Raw genomic sequence first — 19,442 nt, 5'->3', positions numbered from 1 at the left:
AGCAGATCCGTCACTGGGCACCTCGTCTTCGGTGTGCAATGATCCCCCAGCACCTTCTGGTGGCCAGCACGGCTCCCCCTCTAAGAAGCAGAAAAAACCCTGTCTTCTCAGAGGTGTCAAGACAAAGCAGGGGTGAGGCTAGACCTGCATCGATCAGCCCCAGTTCCCCACCGGGCTCTAGAGCTCTGACTCAGGTCAAGCGGAGCAGCCCGGTTGCGTCAATTCAGACCTCTCCGGATATCTGGATGCCTTCGACGCTGGAAGCCCTGCAGGCAGCTGTTACCGAAATATTGGATCTGCCTCGCTGAGGGCTAATTAACAGCCTGACAGGGATAAGGAAAAATGCTTTATTTTGCAGAAAAAGGAGAGCCTGTACCTTGGTACAAAAGACTCTGTCTTACACAAATTTTACAAACCTTTTATGCATATTTAGACAAAGACCCTTGTGTGTTAATACTTGATTGGTAAGTGTAAAATTTTATTTTTCCCTTAGTTGGGTAGTACTGACTGGTTTGGAGCAGGATCTTCCTGCTTTGAGGCAGAGGAAAAGAGAGAGTGAAAAATTTTAGGCTACTGTGTTCATGAGCAGTATTCACCCCCGCCCCCACCTACTGGCCACTTGTAATATATTAAGGGGGGTTTAGACCTGCTCGATGCGGGTCTATTAAGGCTAGACCCGCATTGAGCAGCCCCAGTTCCCCCCCAGGCTCTAGAGCTCTGACTCAGGTCAAGCGGAGCAGCCCGGTTGCGTCAACTCAGACCTCTCCGGATATCTGGATGCTTTCGATGCTGGAAGCCCTGCAGGCAGCCAAAGACATTATGACCCTGCAGGTACGTGGGGCACCACTGGCACCCAGACCCCGGTCTAGGGGCAAGCCGCCCCTGAGCTCTTGACGCTCAACGCTGACGCGACGCTCTCGGGACTGCTCACTGCTTTGTGTCTTGTCAGGACACAGTCTCTGGCCTCTGCTTTCGTCACCCTCCAGATTGTCAGGTTGGGTGCCATCGGAGCAGAACTCCAGACACCACTTCATGCTGAGCAGAGTATCGGCAGGACAGGCACAGGCACCGTAGACACTCCCCGTCTCGTTGGAGCCATCACTGTTCTCTCTCCAGGTCTCTCTCCTCAAGGCACTGTGCCCACCACAACTCCTGGCGGGGATCACCAGCTCCTCGTCATCGCGGACCCAGGTGTTGCAGCATCTCAAGCCGTAGTAGCTCGAGGTGGCATCATTTCTCATCGTTGGAGTCCCGGTACCAAGAACGATGTCTGCCACGGTACTATCAGTCATACCGCTCCCAGGATACCAACAGGTGTTAGTAACCCCAACCTCGACCCACACACGACCCCTTGCGACTCAGCCTGACCAGCTGGTGCCACTGGTACTGCAGCATAGCCAGTGGTAAGGGCCCCCATGGCAGGGCCAATGGTGCCAGTGGACCCCTGGCCCCCTGTACATGCCCAGCAAGGACCCGTTCAATAGGAGGGGCATAGGAGGCTCCCTGAGCAGCACTATCCGGACCTCCAAGGGATAGATCAGCAGGTCATGGATCCTGCGGCAGTGACCGATGTGCTCTGCCCCCTCCCCCGCACCAGATGACAAGGTTGCAGCCCCAGCCCCCTCCGCACCTCAGGAGGACTTCAGGGCTCACCAGGAGCCACTGAAGCGACTAGCATCGAATCTCCAACTCCAAGCTGAGGAGATGGAGGGACCCTCTGACTTGCTTTCTAATGTACTCTCATCTTCGGTATTGGGCAGAATGGCCCTCCTGCTGCACGAAGGGGTGGCTAACATTTCCAACACCCTCTCGCGAATGCCAGCCTCCATTGCACCAATATCGAAAAAGAGCGCAAATATTTCGTGCCCATGAAAGAGCATGAGTACCTCTATACCCAACTGGCCCCCAACTCCCTAGTGGTGGAGTCCGTGAATCATAGAGAAAGACAAGGTCAACCAGGACCCACACTCAAAAATAAAGACTCTAAAAGACTGGACTTGTTTGGCAGGAAGCTTTTTCTCGTCGGCCAGCTTCCAGCTTCGTGTGGCCAACCACCAAGGCATTATGAGTTTAACTTGTGGAGGTCGCTGCTGAAATTCGAGCCTTCCCTTCCAGAGCGCAAAAGGAAGGATTTTAAGGCGCTGGTGGAGGAGGGTGCCGCTGCTGTAAAGGCTTCTCTGCAGGTGGCATCGGATGCTGCCGACACAGCTGCTCGGTCCATGGCCTCAGTGGTGTCCATGTGCAGAGCGTCGTGGCTACTGCTGTCTGGGCTCTCCACGGAGGCACAGTCTGTGATGCAGGATCTTCCCTTTGATAGCAAGGACCTGTTTGCAGAACAGACAGACATGAAACTCCATGGCATGAAGGATTCATGTACTACCCTGCAAACCCTCGAACACCTAAGGAAAAACCTAAGCCGCAGATGGCCATCCTGGCGCCCCAACCAAAATACGAACCTGCCTACAAGAGGTCCAAGACCCAAAAGAGGCGACCTCAGAGGCAGTCTTGCTCTGCCTCGCAGCCTGGGCCCTCGAGGGGCAAGCAGCAGGACAAGAGGCATTTTTGACTGGTTGCAGGAGAGTACCCAGGTGGCCTCCGAGAGGTCCCTCCTTACCAATAAAGTTTGCCTTCAGCAACCGGTTGTGCGCATTCCTTGTGGAATGGTCCCAAATAACATCGGACCACTGGGTCCTCAACACCATTTCCCAGGGTTACATTCTACAATTTGTCTCACCCCCGCTCTCCCACCACCCTCCCTTGGATGGCAGGGAGGACGCGTCGCATTTACCCTTGCTTCAGCAGGAAGTGGGTTGACTCCTTAGCTTAGGATCTGTGGAGAAGGTTCCGTGGGAGTTCCGGAGAAAAAGGTTTTACTCCCGTTACTTCTTGATCTCCAAGGCCAAAGGGGGGCTCAGGTCTATCCTGGATTTGCAAGACCTCAATCAGTTCATGGCAAAATGCCAGTTCTGCATGGTCTCTCTGGCATGCATCATACCCTCTCTGGACCCTGTCTATTGGTAATCGGCCCTGGACCTTCTAGACGCATACTTTCATGTCCATATATTCAAAGGACACAGATGTTTCCTTTGCTTCCTAGTGGGACAGGACCACTACTAATTTACGGTCCTCCCATTTGGCCTGTCCACTTTGGCCAGGTTATTCACAAAATGTATGGCAGTCGTGGCGGCCTACCTCAGATGCCAAGGGGTACAGATATTCCCCTACCTTGACAACTGGCTGCTCAAGGACAGCTCGCAGTCCCAGGTACAGAACCATGTGGAGCTGCTATTGGCTACGTGTGCCAACCTAGGCCTTCTAGTAAATGGGGCCAAATGGATGCTGGTTCCGGTGCAGCGCATAGAATTCATAGGCGCTCTCCTATATGCCTCCAGGGCCACAGCCTCCCTTCCCCTGGGCAGGTTCCAAACCCTGAAGGAGCTCATAGCTTTGATTATGGAGTTCCCAGTCACCACGGCCAGGGCATGCCTGTAGCTCCTGGGCCACATGGCGGCATGTACGTATGTGGTCCACCATGCCAGGCTTCGAATGAGAACCCTCAACTCTGGTTGGCCTCAGAGTTCTCCCAGGCCCGGGACAGGCTGGACAAAGTCCTCGTGGTACCAGTGCCGGTGATCGCCTCACTACAGTGGCGGTCCTGCCCGGCTAATGTGCTCCAGGGAATTCCCTTCCGGGACCCAACCCCATCACTAGACCTGGTGTCCGATGCGTCAGACTTGAGCTGGGGGGCCTACGTAGGGAACTCAGAAAACCAAGGGGTGTGGTCGGCCTCGGAATTGTCCCTTCACATAAATATCAGGGAACTCAGGGCAATACGTTTAGCCTATGTGACGTTCAGCTCACAACTGCAGGGCAAGGTGATCAGAGTACTCACAGACAACACCGCCGCAGTGTTCTACATCAACAGGCAAGGCGGAACGAGGTCCTCGGCCCTTTGCCGGGACGCCCTCATCCTGTGGGAGTTCTGTATAACCCATGACATCTTCCTGAAGGCTTTCCACCTTCTGGGCGTCATCAACACACAGGCCGATTGGTTGAGCAGAGTGTTCTCCTCCCAACATGAGTGGTCGCTCCATTCAGAGGTCACTCACCAGCTCTTCCGAGCATGGGGCACTCTCCAAGTAGACCTGTTTGCAACCTGACAGAACTGGCATTGCCACCGGTTCTGTTCCAGAGAGGGGGTGGGGAGGAACATGATCTCAGATGCCTTCCTCCTATTATGGTTGGGTCAGCTCCTCTGTGCCTTTCCCCCATCCCCACTTATAGGCAAAGTCCTAGAGAAAGTGAAAATGGACGAGATGCGCATCCTGATCACCCCGACCTGGTCCTAGCAACATTGGTCTGGTATCCATTGGTATGGGACCACGGCCGGTGGCCCCTCCACAGCCGTTGCCACTCCACCCGGACCTACACTCCCAGGACCAGGGCCACCACCTCCACCCCAACCTGGCCACCCTCCATTTGACAGCGTGACTGCTCAGTGGCTAGATGTGGAGAAGGCAAGGTGTTCTGAAGGGGTCAGGCCTTTCCTCCTGGAAAGTAGGAAGCTATCCACACGCCGAGCCTTCCTAGCAAAGTGGTCCAGGTTCTCCAGGTGAGCGGGCGAGCAGGGTACTTCCTCAATGTCTGCCCTGCTCCAACTTATCCTTGAGTACCTCTTCCACCTTAGAACTCAGGGCCTGGCGCCTTCCTCCATCAGGGTGCACCTGGCTGCTATTTTAGCATTCCATCCCCCGGTCCAGGGCTGTTTGGTTTTCTCCCATGCCATGGCTGGGTGTTTCCTCATGGGGCTAGACCGGGCCTTTCTGTATGCTAGAACACCTGTTCCTCAGTGGGATCTAAACTTGGTGTTATCCCGCCTCATGGAGCCCCTGTTCAAACCCCTGGCCACATGCTCATGGGCTTATGTTTCATGGAAGATAGCCTTACTCGTGGCTATCGCATCAGCCCAGCGAGTCTTGGAGCTCAGGGCCCTGACTGCCCCCCCCCCCCGTCTTTCACAAGGACAAGGTGCAGCTCCTCCCACGCCCTGCATTCCTCCCTAAAGTGGTCTCTGCCTTTTGCATGGGCCAGGGCATCTTCCTGCCTGTCCTCTGCCCCAAACCTCAAGCCTCTTACGAGGAGTGCCATCTCCATACGCTCAATGTGCACAGGGCACTCGTTTTTTATCTGGATCGGACTAAGCCGTTCTGCAGGTCCTCGCAACTCTTTGTTGCTTCAGTCAAGCACATGAAGGGTCAACCAATCTCCACCCAGAGGCTTTCCCGGTGGATTACATTGTGCATCCACACATGCTATGACCTAGCAGGGGTCCCCGTACCACCTATTGTGAGGGCTCACTCGGCAAGGGCTCAAGCCTCATTGGCTGCCTTTGTGGCCCATGTCCCTATCCAGGACATTTGTATAGCCGCTACCTGGTCCTCAGTACACACGTTCACGTCCCATTATGCTATTGTCTCCCATGCCAGGGATGAGGCTGGTTTCGGTAGAGCTGTGCTTCAGCCAGGGAATCTGTAAACTCCTACCCACCTCCATCAGACACAGCTTGCAATCACCTACTGTGGAATACACATGAGCAAGCACTCGAAGAAGAAATGACAGTTACTGGTTCCGTAACTGGCGTTCTTCGAGATGTGTTGCTCATGTCTGTTCCACATCCCACCCTCCTTCCCCTCTGTTGGAGTTGATCTGGCAAGAAGGAACTGAGGGTGAGGGGGAGTGTGTGGCTCCCCTTATACTGCGCTATAGAGATGCCACTCCAGGGGTTGCAGCAGTGCCCCCCGCTACAGCTTCTGCTAAGGGAAAAACTTCCGGCACTGGTGCACGTGGCAAACACAGACACCTACTGTGGAATAGACGTGAGCAACACATCTCGAAGAACGGCAGTTACGGAACAGGTAACTGTCTTTTCTGAAGTAGAACTGCAGCTTTAAATTCTCAGGTGAACGTTTATTTTGTCAGTAAAGTACTTTCTCTTTTTATGGTTGCTTCTTGAAGTAAGGTTTTTTTTCTTTTTTCTTTTTTTTAAATCTTAGCTGCAGATCAGCAAAGCTTTTTGCCTGGGAATTAGGTATGCTGGTTTATGTTTGCAGTGATACTATAAGTATCTAGGATATGCATTAACTTCTATTATGAGACACCTTCTACAAGAGTCCTCAAAATGTGCTGTTCATGATTGCGAGGAGGTTGATGCAAGTCCTAAGCAGAAGTTTCAGAAAAAGACAAGCATTTCTTGTTGCTCAGTAATACAGCCTGCTGATGAAGTAAGTCTTTCCTGCTGAGTGACAGATGGATAAACTAGGTAGGCAAAACTTCTGCCCACACTTTCCATTCTATGGTATTCATTTTCTGAGAGATGGTTCAGAGTAAACTCTTTGATGCTGGGAAGGATGGAGAAAACTGACTGAACTGTATCGTGGGTGTCCTGTTGTGTTTTTTCTCTTGATCATTGCTTCTTAATGGTGTAAAATGAGGCAATCTGTATGGTAAAAAGAAAGACAGTATTCTGAGGTTATGTCTTATTGTGACTAGGGGGTGGATATTTAAATAATTTATTATGAGTGTTGATATATCTACACACACAAACCCTCCTCCCTCCCTGTCTTTCCCGAACAATATTGCATTATCAATATAGTACTAAACTTGCAACGAGTAAATTATATAACTGACGAGGCTGACTGACCTCCAGCACTGAATGGAATGACTAGAACAGAAACTATAATCGAATCCCTGGACCTACTTCTGGATGGTCTTTTGATGGGTATTTTCAGCTGCTCAATTTATAGGACAGAAGAAAAGTGCCACATGTTGATTTTAATGAGTATGGCAGATAAGAAGTAAGTATCTACTTACCCGCAGTTTCGCTCATTATTAGGTGGCAACCCATGTACTTACTGTTACTTCCTGTGGCATGTAGTGATTGAGAAAGGACAAACACCATAAAAAATCTGTTGAGCTGCTTTCTTATTGAAGTCATAATGAGTTTCTAACTCCTTGATCCATTTCCCCTTATTCACTGTGATACTATAGCTGATTTTAAGAATATAATTGTGGTGTTTATTTTTACATTAAATTTATTTTAGGCAGCCCCTAGGTTTTCAGTTTTCTATGTATTATAGATTTATGTATTGAAAATGCACAACACTATGCTTTAGAAGTTGTCAAGTTGCTAGAGATGTTGAGGGCTTAGATCAGGATTGGGCAAACTATGGCCTGTGGGCCACATCCGGCCCATGGGACTGTCCTGCCTGGCCCTCGAGCTCCCAGCTGGGGAAGCTAGTCCCCGGCCCCTCCCCTGCAGCCTCAGCTTGCTGTGCTGTCAGCGCTCTGGGTGGTGGGGCTGTGAGCTCCTGCCAGGAGCACGACTGCGAGAGCCACCGGGTGTAGTGTATTAAATTGCTCCCCCTAGGAATTTGCTACTTACAGAGCACCAGGACAGGCAGACCTAAGTAATACACTGTAAGTAGCACATTCTACAGGAAGCAATTTAATACACTACACCTGGCCCTCCATACACTTTCAGAACCCTGATGTGGCCTTCAGGCCAAAAAGTTTGCCCACCCCTGGCTTAGATGCAGCTTTGGCAGCCTATGAAGGCATTGGAATTCTGTGTTTGACTTTTGGCATCTAGGAGACATTATTAGGATTTTAGTGCTGGAGGAAGGAGTATTGCCTTTTCTGCCTACATTTTGGGAGGAAGGTTTTTTCTGATACGTTTTCTATATCAGCAATTCTTGACAGTAACTTTGAGCCCTAGTGCATCCCTCCCCTATATTTGCCACTACATTCAAGAAAAGTGCATAAGTACTAGAGCTGCTCAGAAATTTTCCTCCGAAACTGTTTCACTGGAAAATGCCAATTTGGCCGAGCAAATTGTTCTGTCAAATCTATTAGATTCAACAATTTTTTTTGTTGAAATGTAGCAGATCACCAGGGAGGTCTGCCTCCTCACCTCCACTCTTGCTCTGGGGGATGGATAGACAGAGCAAGAGCAGTCTTCCAGATTGTGTAGGTGACATAAGAACAAAAGTCCTCTTGAAAATCAGTGGCAATCACTCAGGTGCTTTTGAAAATCTCACCCAATGTGCCTTGAGAAGCTGTCCCTCCAAACAAAAATATACCTCAAAGTATTTGAGTTAAATGTTACATCTGTATATTCCTCTTCTGAAACATTGACTAATGCTTGATCAAATGAATCAAAATTCAAAACAGCTGCAAGTGTAAGCAATTGAGCTGAATTGTATACAAGTGCTTGTGACATGAAAAGGTTGGTTGTTTTCCCACCCCTGTTGCTCATTGGGAGAGACTTGCGCAGGATTCAAGAGCATTGGAAAGGGGCCTATCCAGGCATGGGATTTCTAATCCAGACAAGAACTAACAGGGTGCATGCCAATTTGTCTCTTCACTTCAAACCACCATATGAATGATTTGGGAACACAGAGCAGTTGTAGAGGAGAAAAAGAAGTTGATGGAGCAATTACAGGAGAATATCAAAGGGAAAGATGGAGTCACAAGCCCAAGGTCTTCAGGAGAAGTGGCTTGTTGACTGTCAGGCATCCAGCAGATTGAGGTGCATGACTATAGAGAAAAGACCTCTTAGACTTAAAAAAGAAATGGGAATTAGTGATTGTAGTGAGGACATTTTTTAATGGGGAGGATGAAAGCCAGATTGGAGGGGATTAAAGGGGGAATTGGATTAAAGAGAGGGAAGGTGCCAGGCATTTGGATGGACCTCTCAAGGAGTATAGAGATGGTGCAAAGTGGGGTTGATTGAGGTTTTGTTTTAGAACAGTTAAATAGCCTCTCTGAGAACAGGGAGGAAGGAGCCAGTATGTCTCTATGTAAGGGAATTGAAATATGGGTGGAATGAAAGAGGAAGTAAGTGAGGCCCTCAAGCTTCTGTTCACAAACTCCTCTGCTTGTCATGCTTCAAAGTAGCGCATAGAGTTCAGAGGACACAAAATAGGAAGAAAACAGGTGGCGAGAACCTGCTGGTTTCTCACTTTTGCCTTCTAGTGTAGAAAGAAGAGAAAAGAGGCGGCATGTTTACACACAGTTGACAGTGATGAAGAGCTTCCAGCAGCTCCCATTGGCCTGGAGCAGCGAACCGCAGCCACTGAGAGTCGCAATTGGCCGAACCTGCAGATGCAACGGGTAAACAAACTGGCCCGGCCCGCCAGGGGCTTTCCCTGCACAAGCAGCGGAACAAGTTTGGAAACCATTGTACTATGAATACATGAAGAGTAGTGAAATTGGTTGGTCAGGATCTGAACAGCCGAAGGAACATAGGGCAAATAGTTCTGGATTTCTTCCAGTCATTCAGTAGAGTTTATGGGAGAGCAGTCTGAAAAACAACCAAATAAATCTTTCATAGTTTCTCATCTGGAGAAACATTTGCAAAAAATATACGTGTGACGTTGCACTCTATATTATTTTACGAAAGTATGCTAATGTAACTGGAATATGCTTCATGCAAAAGGTCTCTTGTAAGATATCATTACAAAGCTTATAATCTACTGAGTGTGATCATCCTGTTTGTATAAATGTATCATTCTTGTATCTGAAAGTAGAAATATGAAATATAACTCTGAGGGCCTACTGTAATTATGCAAAGTGTGGGCCATTAATGGTGGTTTGGAATCTTGATGACTCCTATTAACCAGGACAATGGTCTGTAGATGGCTCTGTTTTACCTGTAAGTCTTCCTGTATACGTGTGTGCTGGCAAGTGGGTAATGAAGTTTTACATGTCATGTCACCTGAACTGGAATCCATTTTTAACCTAGTGCTTTTCCATTGAGGTCGGTTGGGGGGGGGGGGGCGGGACCCAGAGGGACAAAGGATTCCCGCCTTATGCAAAAGATATATGAATGAGTGGAACAGAACAAAGGGAGGGCCATCATGAGGAATCCCCTAGCTACCACCTGAGCTGGAACAAGAGCTGTACCAGGGGAAAAAATTGTGTCCAGGCTAGGAAGGTGTCCAGTCTAAGAAAATAAACTTATTGAAACATCTCTAAGGGTGAGATTTTACTTGTATTCAGTTGTATTACTGTATTAGGTTTAGATTTGCATGTTTTATTTTATTCTACTGGTTAATTCACTTTGTTCTGACTGTTACTACTTGGAACCACTTAAATCCTACTTTCTGTATTTAATAAAACCACTTTTTATTAATTAACCCAGAGTATGTATTAATATCTAGGGGGACGGACAAAGCTTTATAAAGGGTAAAACGGATTTATTTGGGTTTAGAACCCATTGGGAGTTGGGAATCTGAGTGTTAAAGACACGAACACTTCTGTTAGCTGCTTTCAGTTAAGTCTGCAATTTTGGGGCAAGTAATTCAGACCCTGGGTCTGTGTTGGAGCAAACAGGCTTGTCTGGCTCAACAAGACAGAATTCTGGGGTCCCAAGCTGGCAGGGAAAGCAGGGGTAGAAGTAGTTTTGGCACATTGTTTGGCAGTTCCCAAGGGGGTTTCTGTGATCAAGACTGTTACAATAAGGTTCCTAGAAGCTTATCTTTTGTTCCTAAAACTCAGAAATGTTTCACTGGGAGTAACTGTCGATATTTGGCTATCTCAATTTACGTGAGTTGTGTAACAGAGCAGGCACTCAGATACATTAGCTTTTATGTATGTGTGAAGTTGGGTTAATATTCAGCTTGAAAGGGTCTTGGTAGAGAACTTTGGTAGAGATTAAATAGTAAAATAAGTCTCAAGTTGTCATCAGGACACATTGCAAAATGGATTTATGGATTAAAATAGCATTTAATAGAGCTATAGTTTGTTAGTATAGTGTGTTCTCTTTTCCCTAGAGGAGATACCTGAAGAAGATACCTGCAGTTAGTACCTTGAAAACAGGGTACATTAGTGTTAGTGACTGAAACGTAGGGAGCAAGGAGTAAAGATCAGAGCAGTTGGCAGTTAGGACTTCTAGATTCTATTTCCAGTTCTGCATTTGACTTTTGGAATAACCTTTGCATCAGTAGACTTTGTGATATACTTCACAGGTACTAAACCTTACAACATCACTGAAAAGTCCTTGAGGGCTTAAGGTGAAAAGTGCAGCAGAAGTGCAAAGTAGTATAAACATAGAGTGGTACCAGTTCCCCATCCATGCACATGTTCTGCATATTAAAAAGGCTATTTGCTTAGCTGTAGTTCGATTTTATGATGGAGGGAGTTGTGCAGTCTCACATAGCTACAATAAAGATGGGCCGTTTTGCCATTAGCACTTCAGTCTACTAGAAACCAGCCTCTTTCACATTGTTGTGGACTCTTTCCCTGGGAGTGCGAGATGCTTTGAAGATTGCTTGGTATTTGGAGGTTTGGTCCTTTCTTTAGATTTTCAGAAGAAATAATTTAAGTATTTTAGTTCTCTTATAGGCATTTTGCATTCAGAGGCCTCAAGATGTATTGTGTGCTTCTAGGACAAATGCTTTCCAAGGACCAATGAGTATAACGCTGAGGCCACGTCTACACTTACGAGCTTACAGCAACCCAGCTGTGCTGCTGTAAGAGTACTCATGTAGCCATGTTATGCTGACGGGAGAGAGCTCTACTGCTGACATCATAAAACCAGCTCAAAAAGTGGCGATAGCTATATTGGCGGGAGAATCTCTCTTGCCAGCATAGCGCTGTGCATTCGAGCGCTTATGCTGGCAAAATTTATTAGAGTTGTGTTTTTTTCACACTCCTGACTGGCAAAAGCTTTGCTGACATAGGTGCCTAAGAGAAGTACAGAATAAAGTACTTAGTTTCTCATTAAGTCCAAGTTTGGTATAATGCTTGCTGTTTTTATTACTACAAGTCACAACTCGCACGTAGTGGTGAAGCCTTCTGAGAAGAATTAGTACTTGTAAAAGCCATTCTCTACTTAGTAGCTTCCCATCTATGCTGGGTTTAAAACCGGTATTTGCCAGATGTTTAAAACCATTGCCAGGGGAGAAGGATAGCTCAGTGGTTTGAGCATTGGCCTGCTAAACCCAGGGTTGAGAGTTCAGTCCTTGAGGGGGCCACTTAGGGATCTGGGGCAAAATCAGTACTTGGTCCTGCTAGTGAAGGCAGGGGGCTGGACTTGATGACCCTTCAGGGTCCCTTCCAGTTGTAGCAGATAGGTATATCTCTTTTTTTTTTTTTTTCTCCTCTCAAGGTAAATTCCGTTTAAAGGCTGATTAGCTGTCAAGTGCAAACAGTCAAATCTTGCTGCTCAGGCCCTAACTAAGACGAGGACACACGTACAAATATTGTATGGTCCTTCATGTACTGTTCAACTAAATATTTAGCTGTGGAAAGTATATGATGAGTACAGTGGCTAATGCATTGTGGACTCCTGGTGCTATCTCATTATAAATAAATAATGTGTATATACTGAGTTTGTAAATATGTATTATGGTCAGAGTCAAGGTTGTGAAATGTGTAAAGTGAATTTTTAAATGTAGGCAACACTGATGAACTGGAAGGGTAGTGGAATGTTTATAATTACTTGTACTGGTCACGTCCATACTTACTAATCCTTAGTGCTTGTGACTGTGAAGTTCTTACTATGCATTTGTAGATTAACCAGTGGAACTACTTTAACTGGGGATTTACTACGTTTTTGTGGAGGAAATTCCTTGGTTTTTATAAAAAGAAATACAAGGAAAAAGGAGTCTAGGTTGCCTTGGATCTCCTTAAAGTATAAGCTGGTAGAGGCACAACAGCTCTTAATTGAGCTAACTACTTTAGTGCTTACATTTTTAAGCCCTCAGTGGGTACAATTATGAGTCAGTTTTCTTGCAGTCCAAGGAGAATTTCAAGGATCTGAATAGGTTCTAGTACCTGACCCTGTCAGCTCGGGGGCGGGGGAGAGAGGTAGCCAAGGACCCGTGGGTAATGCTCTTTTTAAATCCAGCTTTTGTTGCCCAGGTACCTGGTGAAGGAGTGCCCCAGGAGAGTTTCTGCTGGCAGAGCGAGCTGCAGCTCTGAGAAGAGGCATTTGGACAGGTCTCCTGACAACTTTCTTTAAATTCTGCTCACTTTGCTTTCAGCCTGTCTAAAATTTAAGTGCTTCAGAGTTTAACTGGCTTGTCTATAAAACAGTTCCCTTCTACTCCAAAATTTTAATAGCAAAGTTTGAAAAATTTACCAGATAACCTGAGGACTTCAGCCTACTAGCCAGGATGAAAAGTACTTGTCCCCCCGGCCGCTTTAAAAGAAAAACTGTGTGGTGATTGTCCTGTATTTGATGGCATATTGTCAATCAGCGTTTTGTTCATTCATTTTTTGAAAAGTGACTTAATTCTCACTTTTATTATATTTTTTCCCTTCCTGGCTTCATTCCACTTTTTTTCTTTTTCCTTGTCATGTAATAGATTATGGGATATCTCCTAGGGCTTGGGGACATGGGGTTTTTTAAACCAGATTAAGTGCACTATGATACAGTTAGTTATAGCTCACTGACTCTGCATTTATTATGAATTCTGGAGTCCTCTTTCAAAGTAAACTACATTTTGATAAAAATTGAGTTAGTTTGGTGTATTGTTTGTATTTGTACACTACTGCTGTGCTCTACTTTAGCAGTCCTCCAATTGCTATCCAACACAGCTATGCAGGCATCCTTTACTGACATGTCTGTTTACCTGTGTACCCTCCACTGTTCTGATGTCACACTGACTGGATGCCTCCTCCCCAATTTAAAAACTGGCATGGTGCCAAAATGGCCTATTTGCTCCTGAATTTGAGTATATCAGGGTTGCTGCAATAGTACTCCTCCAGAAGCCTTACAACATGCCTCCAGCAGCCTCCTGGAGCCACACTGGAATCCTGGATCTCATTACCACTGGGAGAGAAGCATCAGTGCAGGAAGCTCTTGCAGCCAGCTAATGGAATAAAGCTCTTTTTGTGGACACTGCTAAGGAGAGGTCCATGAGGGCTCTCAACTGGGACACCAACTAGTTCAGGATAATAAAGCAAATAGCTGAGGAGAATGTACTATACATTAAAACCAAGGTTGCTAGGAAAAGGTACAGCAGTGGAAATGTGATCTGTATTTTTGAGGAACTACACAGGATTTTGATCAGTTGCACCACTACTGAACCCTACCAGGTTATGTACTCTGCTGCCCACTCTGCTGCCTTCCTTGATACCTTAAGGATGAGCACCAAGAGTCCTCAGACTATGAACAGTGATGAGCTGTCCCTGGAAAGCCAGGATCTCTTTGGGGCTCAGGACCCTCATGGCTGAGTAGGCAGTGACCCTGATTCCCTGCCAAAAACTTTGGCCAGTATAGGATTCAATCTCGCATGTAAACATCTATATTTAAAACATATTGTGCTATACTAGCTTCAGTTCCTGGTGCCCCATGGCCACAGATATATTTTTGTTGGATGTGTGCCAGAAACCACAAGTCTTTTTAAAAAGTTACCATAGGGATTATTATTCCAGCCAGGACAGGTTAGGCATTTTAGAAGTCACTACTCAAATAATTAAATTTTAAGCATAAGAGAAATAAAAATTATGAAATGCACAGACCAGTCAAAAAACTAAAAAACACACTTTGAAACAATAAAATTAGAGAGACTGTATGTGCTTTGCAGGAAGTACCAAGAAGTAACAACAGCAACAACACAAGTGTGTTGGGAGACGAGTGTGAAAGTAAGTGTGCATGCACTTTCTCATGTGCTGTCTCATTAAGGCACTCACTCACCGCCGGAAGGCTTGTTTAGACCACACCTGCTCTCCTGCTTCTGAGCCCTGTCCCCCTTTCTCGGCTCTGCAGAGATGGGGAATGTGGGCAGGGAGGAAGACACCCTGACATCAGTAGTTCCCCCCCCCCCATCTGCCCACGCCCCCCAACTCTGCACAGCAACCAGGAGTGTCTGGAAGCTGTTGGCCAGGGCTCCAAGGCAGAGGGCAGGAGCAAGGTGGCTGCAAAGCAGCGGCAGGAGGGGCACCTGAACACACATTGCCAGATGTGCGTGGCTCTGCTAATGAAGTACGTGCCACTTGATTAACTGCTGAGCAGCTGTGCAACGATGCAGCTTAGAGGGAATACAGGTGCTGTCTGAAGACTTTGCTTAGAGGTTCCATCTCGTCTAGCCTTTGGCTAGTAGGTGAGCTGATCATTTTGAAACCTCATGTTTGTTCCTGCACCTTTTGACTGCTGACAGGGAGAAATAATATTCATTTCCAAGACAGTGATGTTGACCTGATTCTGTATGTGGGCTGCTGCTGGTCACAGGATTCTCAGTAGTAACAGTGAAAAAGGAAAGCTAGATTCTGCAGAAATTGGTGGTACTTTCCTGGAAGAGATTGAAAAATCCATTCACCTGTGGAAGTAACAAACTCACATTTTAAGAGTCATGTTTACTGCTTGAGTCCTTGAACTACTAGATTGTCCCTCCATCTTACCTCACTACCTTATAAAGAAGGAGAGTTTGGGTATCCTGCAGAGTTAGGAGCTTTTGTAAGGTAGCAAGAACTGAAGAGGATAACTGGGTAGCTCAGGGACCCTGGAGAATTAGCAGCTTTCCAGAACACAGGGAGCTAAAGGTAGGGATAGAGGCTTATTCACCACTTCAGTGTCTTCTGGGACTTTAAACAAACTGACTCATAACTGAGACAGTTATGTGTTTATGCATTTGATTTTAGAGCTGAATGTTTTAAGAGTGTAAAACAATGTGTTAACTTTTACACACAGCTTTGCTGACAGTAATCCAATAACTATGAACACTATGAATAACTTTACTGTTTAAAAAAACATGTTTCTAATACATATGTTATGCATGAGTATGTACATTTGTGGATTTTAGAAATGGTACAGTTTCTGAGGGAAGGGAATCAAAGAATCATAACACATCTTGCGGATTTGAAAAACGAATCACTTTAAACATTTATCCTGAACTTCTGAAACTTCATAAAAATTATTTTTCTTAAGCTAAAGTGACTACAAAATGTATAGGACTAGCTTGTTTCTATTAAAAGTTTGGGGGTGAGAGGGATCATTTTGTCAAATAAGGCTTTGTTTGCATTGGGAATTTTATCTTGGTTATGCTCGTTAGTAGCTAGCCACCAGTGTAAGTGAAGCAGTGCAAATGCCTAGTTTAGGTAGGTCAAGTTGTGATAAACTTTAGTTTTTATAGATATAGCTTAATCTGGTTTTAAATTGAGTTAAGCAGCAATGGTGCCGTCTGTCTATGGTAGTGGGTTTGTACTGGTGCAGCTAAACTGGTGTCTGGATGCTGAGGGCTGAACTCCCCAGTGTAGACAAGGTTTTAGGCTCTTAATGGATTGCCGATCGCAGCCTTAACTGTGGAATTGTTGACAAGCACTTCCAAAGTTGTTGTTTGTAGCTAGATATATATGTTTGAAGGAAAGAGTTCTTGCTCTACTGGTTAAATTGGCCATTTGGTTGCGGTAGTTACAGTAAAATATTGGGAAGTGGATTGTTGTTTGTTTCAGCAGTATAAATAACAAACTGTATTGCATGGAAAAGTTAACTGTACCAGAGTACCAATTTCTATCTCACTAAATATGTGCCAAACAGTATATTACATTTTTCTTTGCATGGTTTCCTTTCTCTTCCCTTCATGTTAAGATCGTTCAAAACTGAGTAAAGTTACTCTGTCTTCAGTGATAGTCTGTCTGATAGTCTCACTCATGCCTGTATCTTAACTCAATGTTCTCTGCTTTTCCAGGAGATAAAGATGGCAGCAAAGTGACTACGGTGGTGGCAACTCCTGGACAGGGTCCAGATCGACCACAAGAAGTTAGCTATACAGACACCAAGGTGATTGGAAATGGGTCTTTTGGTGTTGTGTATCAAGCCAAACTCTGCGATTCGGGAGAGCTTGTGGCCATTAAGAAAGTTCTTCAGGACAAAAGATTTAAGGTGAGATTTATATGAAACCTAGATTGTTCTTTAAAAACATTCCTGTATTTCTGCTCTTTCCGATTACAGGTTCTTTGGTGGCTTCCTTTTCATTGGTGTACGTAGACATAATATTGTAACATGAATCACTGTCATTATAATTTATTTTGCTTTGTGCATAGGAAGAAGTTTGAAATCCTAATTTGAAGGTGTTAGTGACATTTCTTGTATCAAAGTATTTGTGGTCCCAGATTGGGTTCCAGTAGCAAACAATTAACCTAGGGAAATAGGGAAAAGTTCTTCGTTAAAAGTATTTTTTGACATGAGGAAACTGTCCTGATCATTAGTAAATAAGTAAGTGGGAGAGGATGGGGATGTTGAGCTTTGTTCTAGATAGCCTAGCTTTGTAGATATAGCTATGTGGAGGGCCCTTCTCAAGCATTGAGAAAGGCCCCACACCAAGTGAGAAGGCAGTAGACAGAATGAGCACAGGGGAGTTGAGAGTCAGTGGGAGTTAGGCACTAAGGGAAATTAGACCTCTAAATTTAATCACTTAGTCTATCTAAACCTCTGTATTAATAATAAGAAAACATGCAAAGTGAATCTATCTCTACTCAATTTAAATGCACGTTAACTGTGGAGGGAGAAGGCAAGCAGTGGATTAATCAGGATAGGTGCCACTCAGTGTATTGTTCCAAGTATTGCAGCTGTGTAGGTCCCACGATATCAGAGGGATAAGGTGGATGAGGTAATATCTTTTATTTAACCAATTTCTGTTGGTGAAAGAGACAAGCTTTCAAGCTGCAGAGCTCTTTTCAGGTGGTCTTATATTGCAGAGAGTGCTTGCTTTGTGGTCAAGTGGTGTATGTCTGCACCTAATGCAAGCAGCTCGTGGCTCTCAGAGCTCAGGTACAGCATCTTGATGCCAGTGTTGCTGGACATTAGGAGCATCTAGAGATGGTATATAGGGATAGGATTGGCATGGTCCAGATACAAAGATTTCCAAGACAAATGTAAGCAAAAGGTGCAAGTTAAAGAGAAATGGTCAATTTGAAAATCAAATCTTCGTCTTAAAGTTGGACACCTATTTGTAACAAGTAGTAACACCTCAGAATGATTCCCCCAACCCAGTCTGTCTGTCTTGTTTTCTTCCAATTTGCTTAGTTTGTGCATTTGGCAGCACTTTGCGTATAGTCATTTTCATTGTTGGTGGTTGTACATCTGGTTTCCTGTCATAGCATGATGACATCACTCTCATGCACTGCTTTGCCAGAGCTCACGTACATGCTCTTTCTCAGGCTTTGCACCACGGTTGTTACCAGTAATGGCATCAGCAAACCTGAATGGCACTGAGTAGGCAGAGACAGGCAAGCACACAGAAAAGGGGGACAGAAGGATATATCTGTGTAAGGAATCTTGCACTCATTTAAAGCATTTTGTTTTAACTCTTCTGAGTGAGAAACGAGAAATGTAACTACTTGCATTGTTCTTCTGTCAACCAGAGTGCCATTCCTGAGCCTTTTACACATCTGGTAATGGCTGGCCTGGGAAGGCATGCAGCGTATTGTGAGGGCAATGAAGAGAGAATTCTATGGATGAGGATTAGGTAAATGGTGGAGCTAGTCTGTTTTGAGAGAGAGGTATTACAATCCTCTTTTTGTGCGTTTTCAAGGGAGGCCAGTTAACTATTACCACTGCTAATGTTATAACTGTAAAATGCAAGGTAGTACATCGGACCAAATTCTTTGCTGCCTTACAGCTTGTGCATTCTCGTGGACTTTACTGGAATTTCACTGGGCTTAAAAGTCAGAATTTGGGCCAGAATGCTAGTTTCTGTGGGTCAAACTGTTAAGACATTAGCAGTGGTAATAGTTAAGTCATCTCATCTTTTCTTTATAAATCAGCATGGGTGGTTGTGTGATGCACTTAAACATAGGCAGTTGTTCCTTCTTCAATAACAGTGATGCAGTGCAGTAATGTTCCTAAGTTATAGCATCTAACTTTTCAACTTCCTTTAAGCAATTAAGAGAAAATAAATTGCAGCTCTGAAATTAACATCTGTATTACATGTGTTTTCTCTATTCATTCAGGAAAGACTCCTGATTTCAGTAGGATCGCTCACTTGAAGTGAGCACAGTATTATCATCCTCCTCTTTACTGGCTCCTAGCTAATTGGTTAGGTAAGATGTGTATCAGCAGTACATATGTCCAGTTTGCAAAGACCTAATATTTCCTGGCTAGGTAGAAGTAATAGTAGGTTTATACAAAGAGATTTTAAGAATGAGCAGCAATCATATAGATTGTAGGTTTCCTAGGATGGGACCCAAGTCTTTCCTTTTTCTTGTACAACACCAAGCACACTGTCAGCTGAATAAGGTGTGCAATTTTGCGAGACCTATTGGATATGCACACCAGTTCAGTATATGAAACTGAAGGCAAAATCACACTGGCCACCCAAGAAGCCAGGGCATCAAGCTGCACTGCTGCTCTTGAGGTGCTATAGCTTTTATTTTGGAGGAAGTGTGTGTGTACACATGCACATGTATATCACGGTCTGTAAGTTCCATATCTGATT

General features: G+C 45.3%; 1 protein-coding gene across 6 annotated transcripts in view; it reads left to right on the top strand.

Annotated features, from left to right (window-relative positions):
* The window catches only part of GSK3B (glycogen synthase kinase 3 beta), a 254,631-nt gene that overhangs the window by 70,267 nt on the left and 164,922 nt on the right, over positions 1 to 19,442 (top strand). For all 6 annotated transcript variants that reach the window (XM_030534161.1, XM_030534143.1, XM_030534132.1 and 3 more), the window contains one exon: positions 16,695 to 16,888. In XM_030534161.1, coding sequence (XP_030390021.1) covers positions 16,695 to 16,888 — 194 coding nt within the window. The remainder of the gene's footprint in view (positions 1 to 16,694; positions 16,889 to 19,442) is intronic.

Source organism: Gopherus evgoodei, chromosome 1 (assembly GCF_007399415.2).
Source record: "Gopherus evgoodei ecotype Sinaloan lineage chromosome 1, rGopEvg1_v1.p, whole genome shotgun sequence".
NCBI classification, from domain to species: domain Eukaryota; kingdom Metazoa; phylum Chordata; order Testudines; family Testudinidae; genus Gopherus; species Gopherus evgoodei.
The sequence above is the reverse complement of the archived record's forward strand: the minus strand, read 5'-3'. Positions and strand labels throughout refer to the sequence as shown.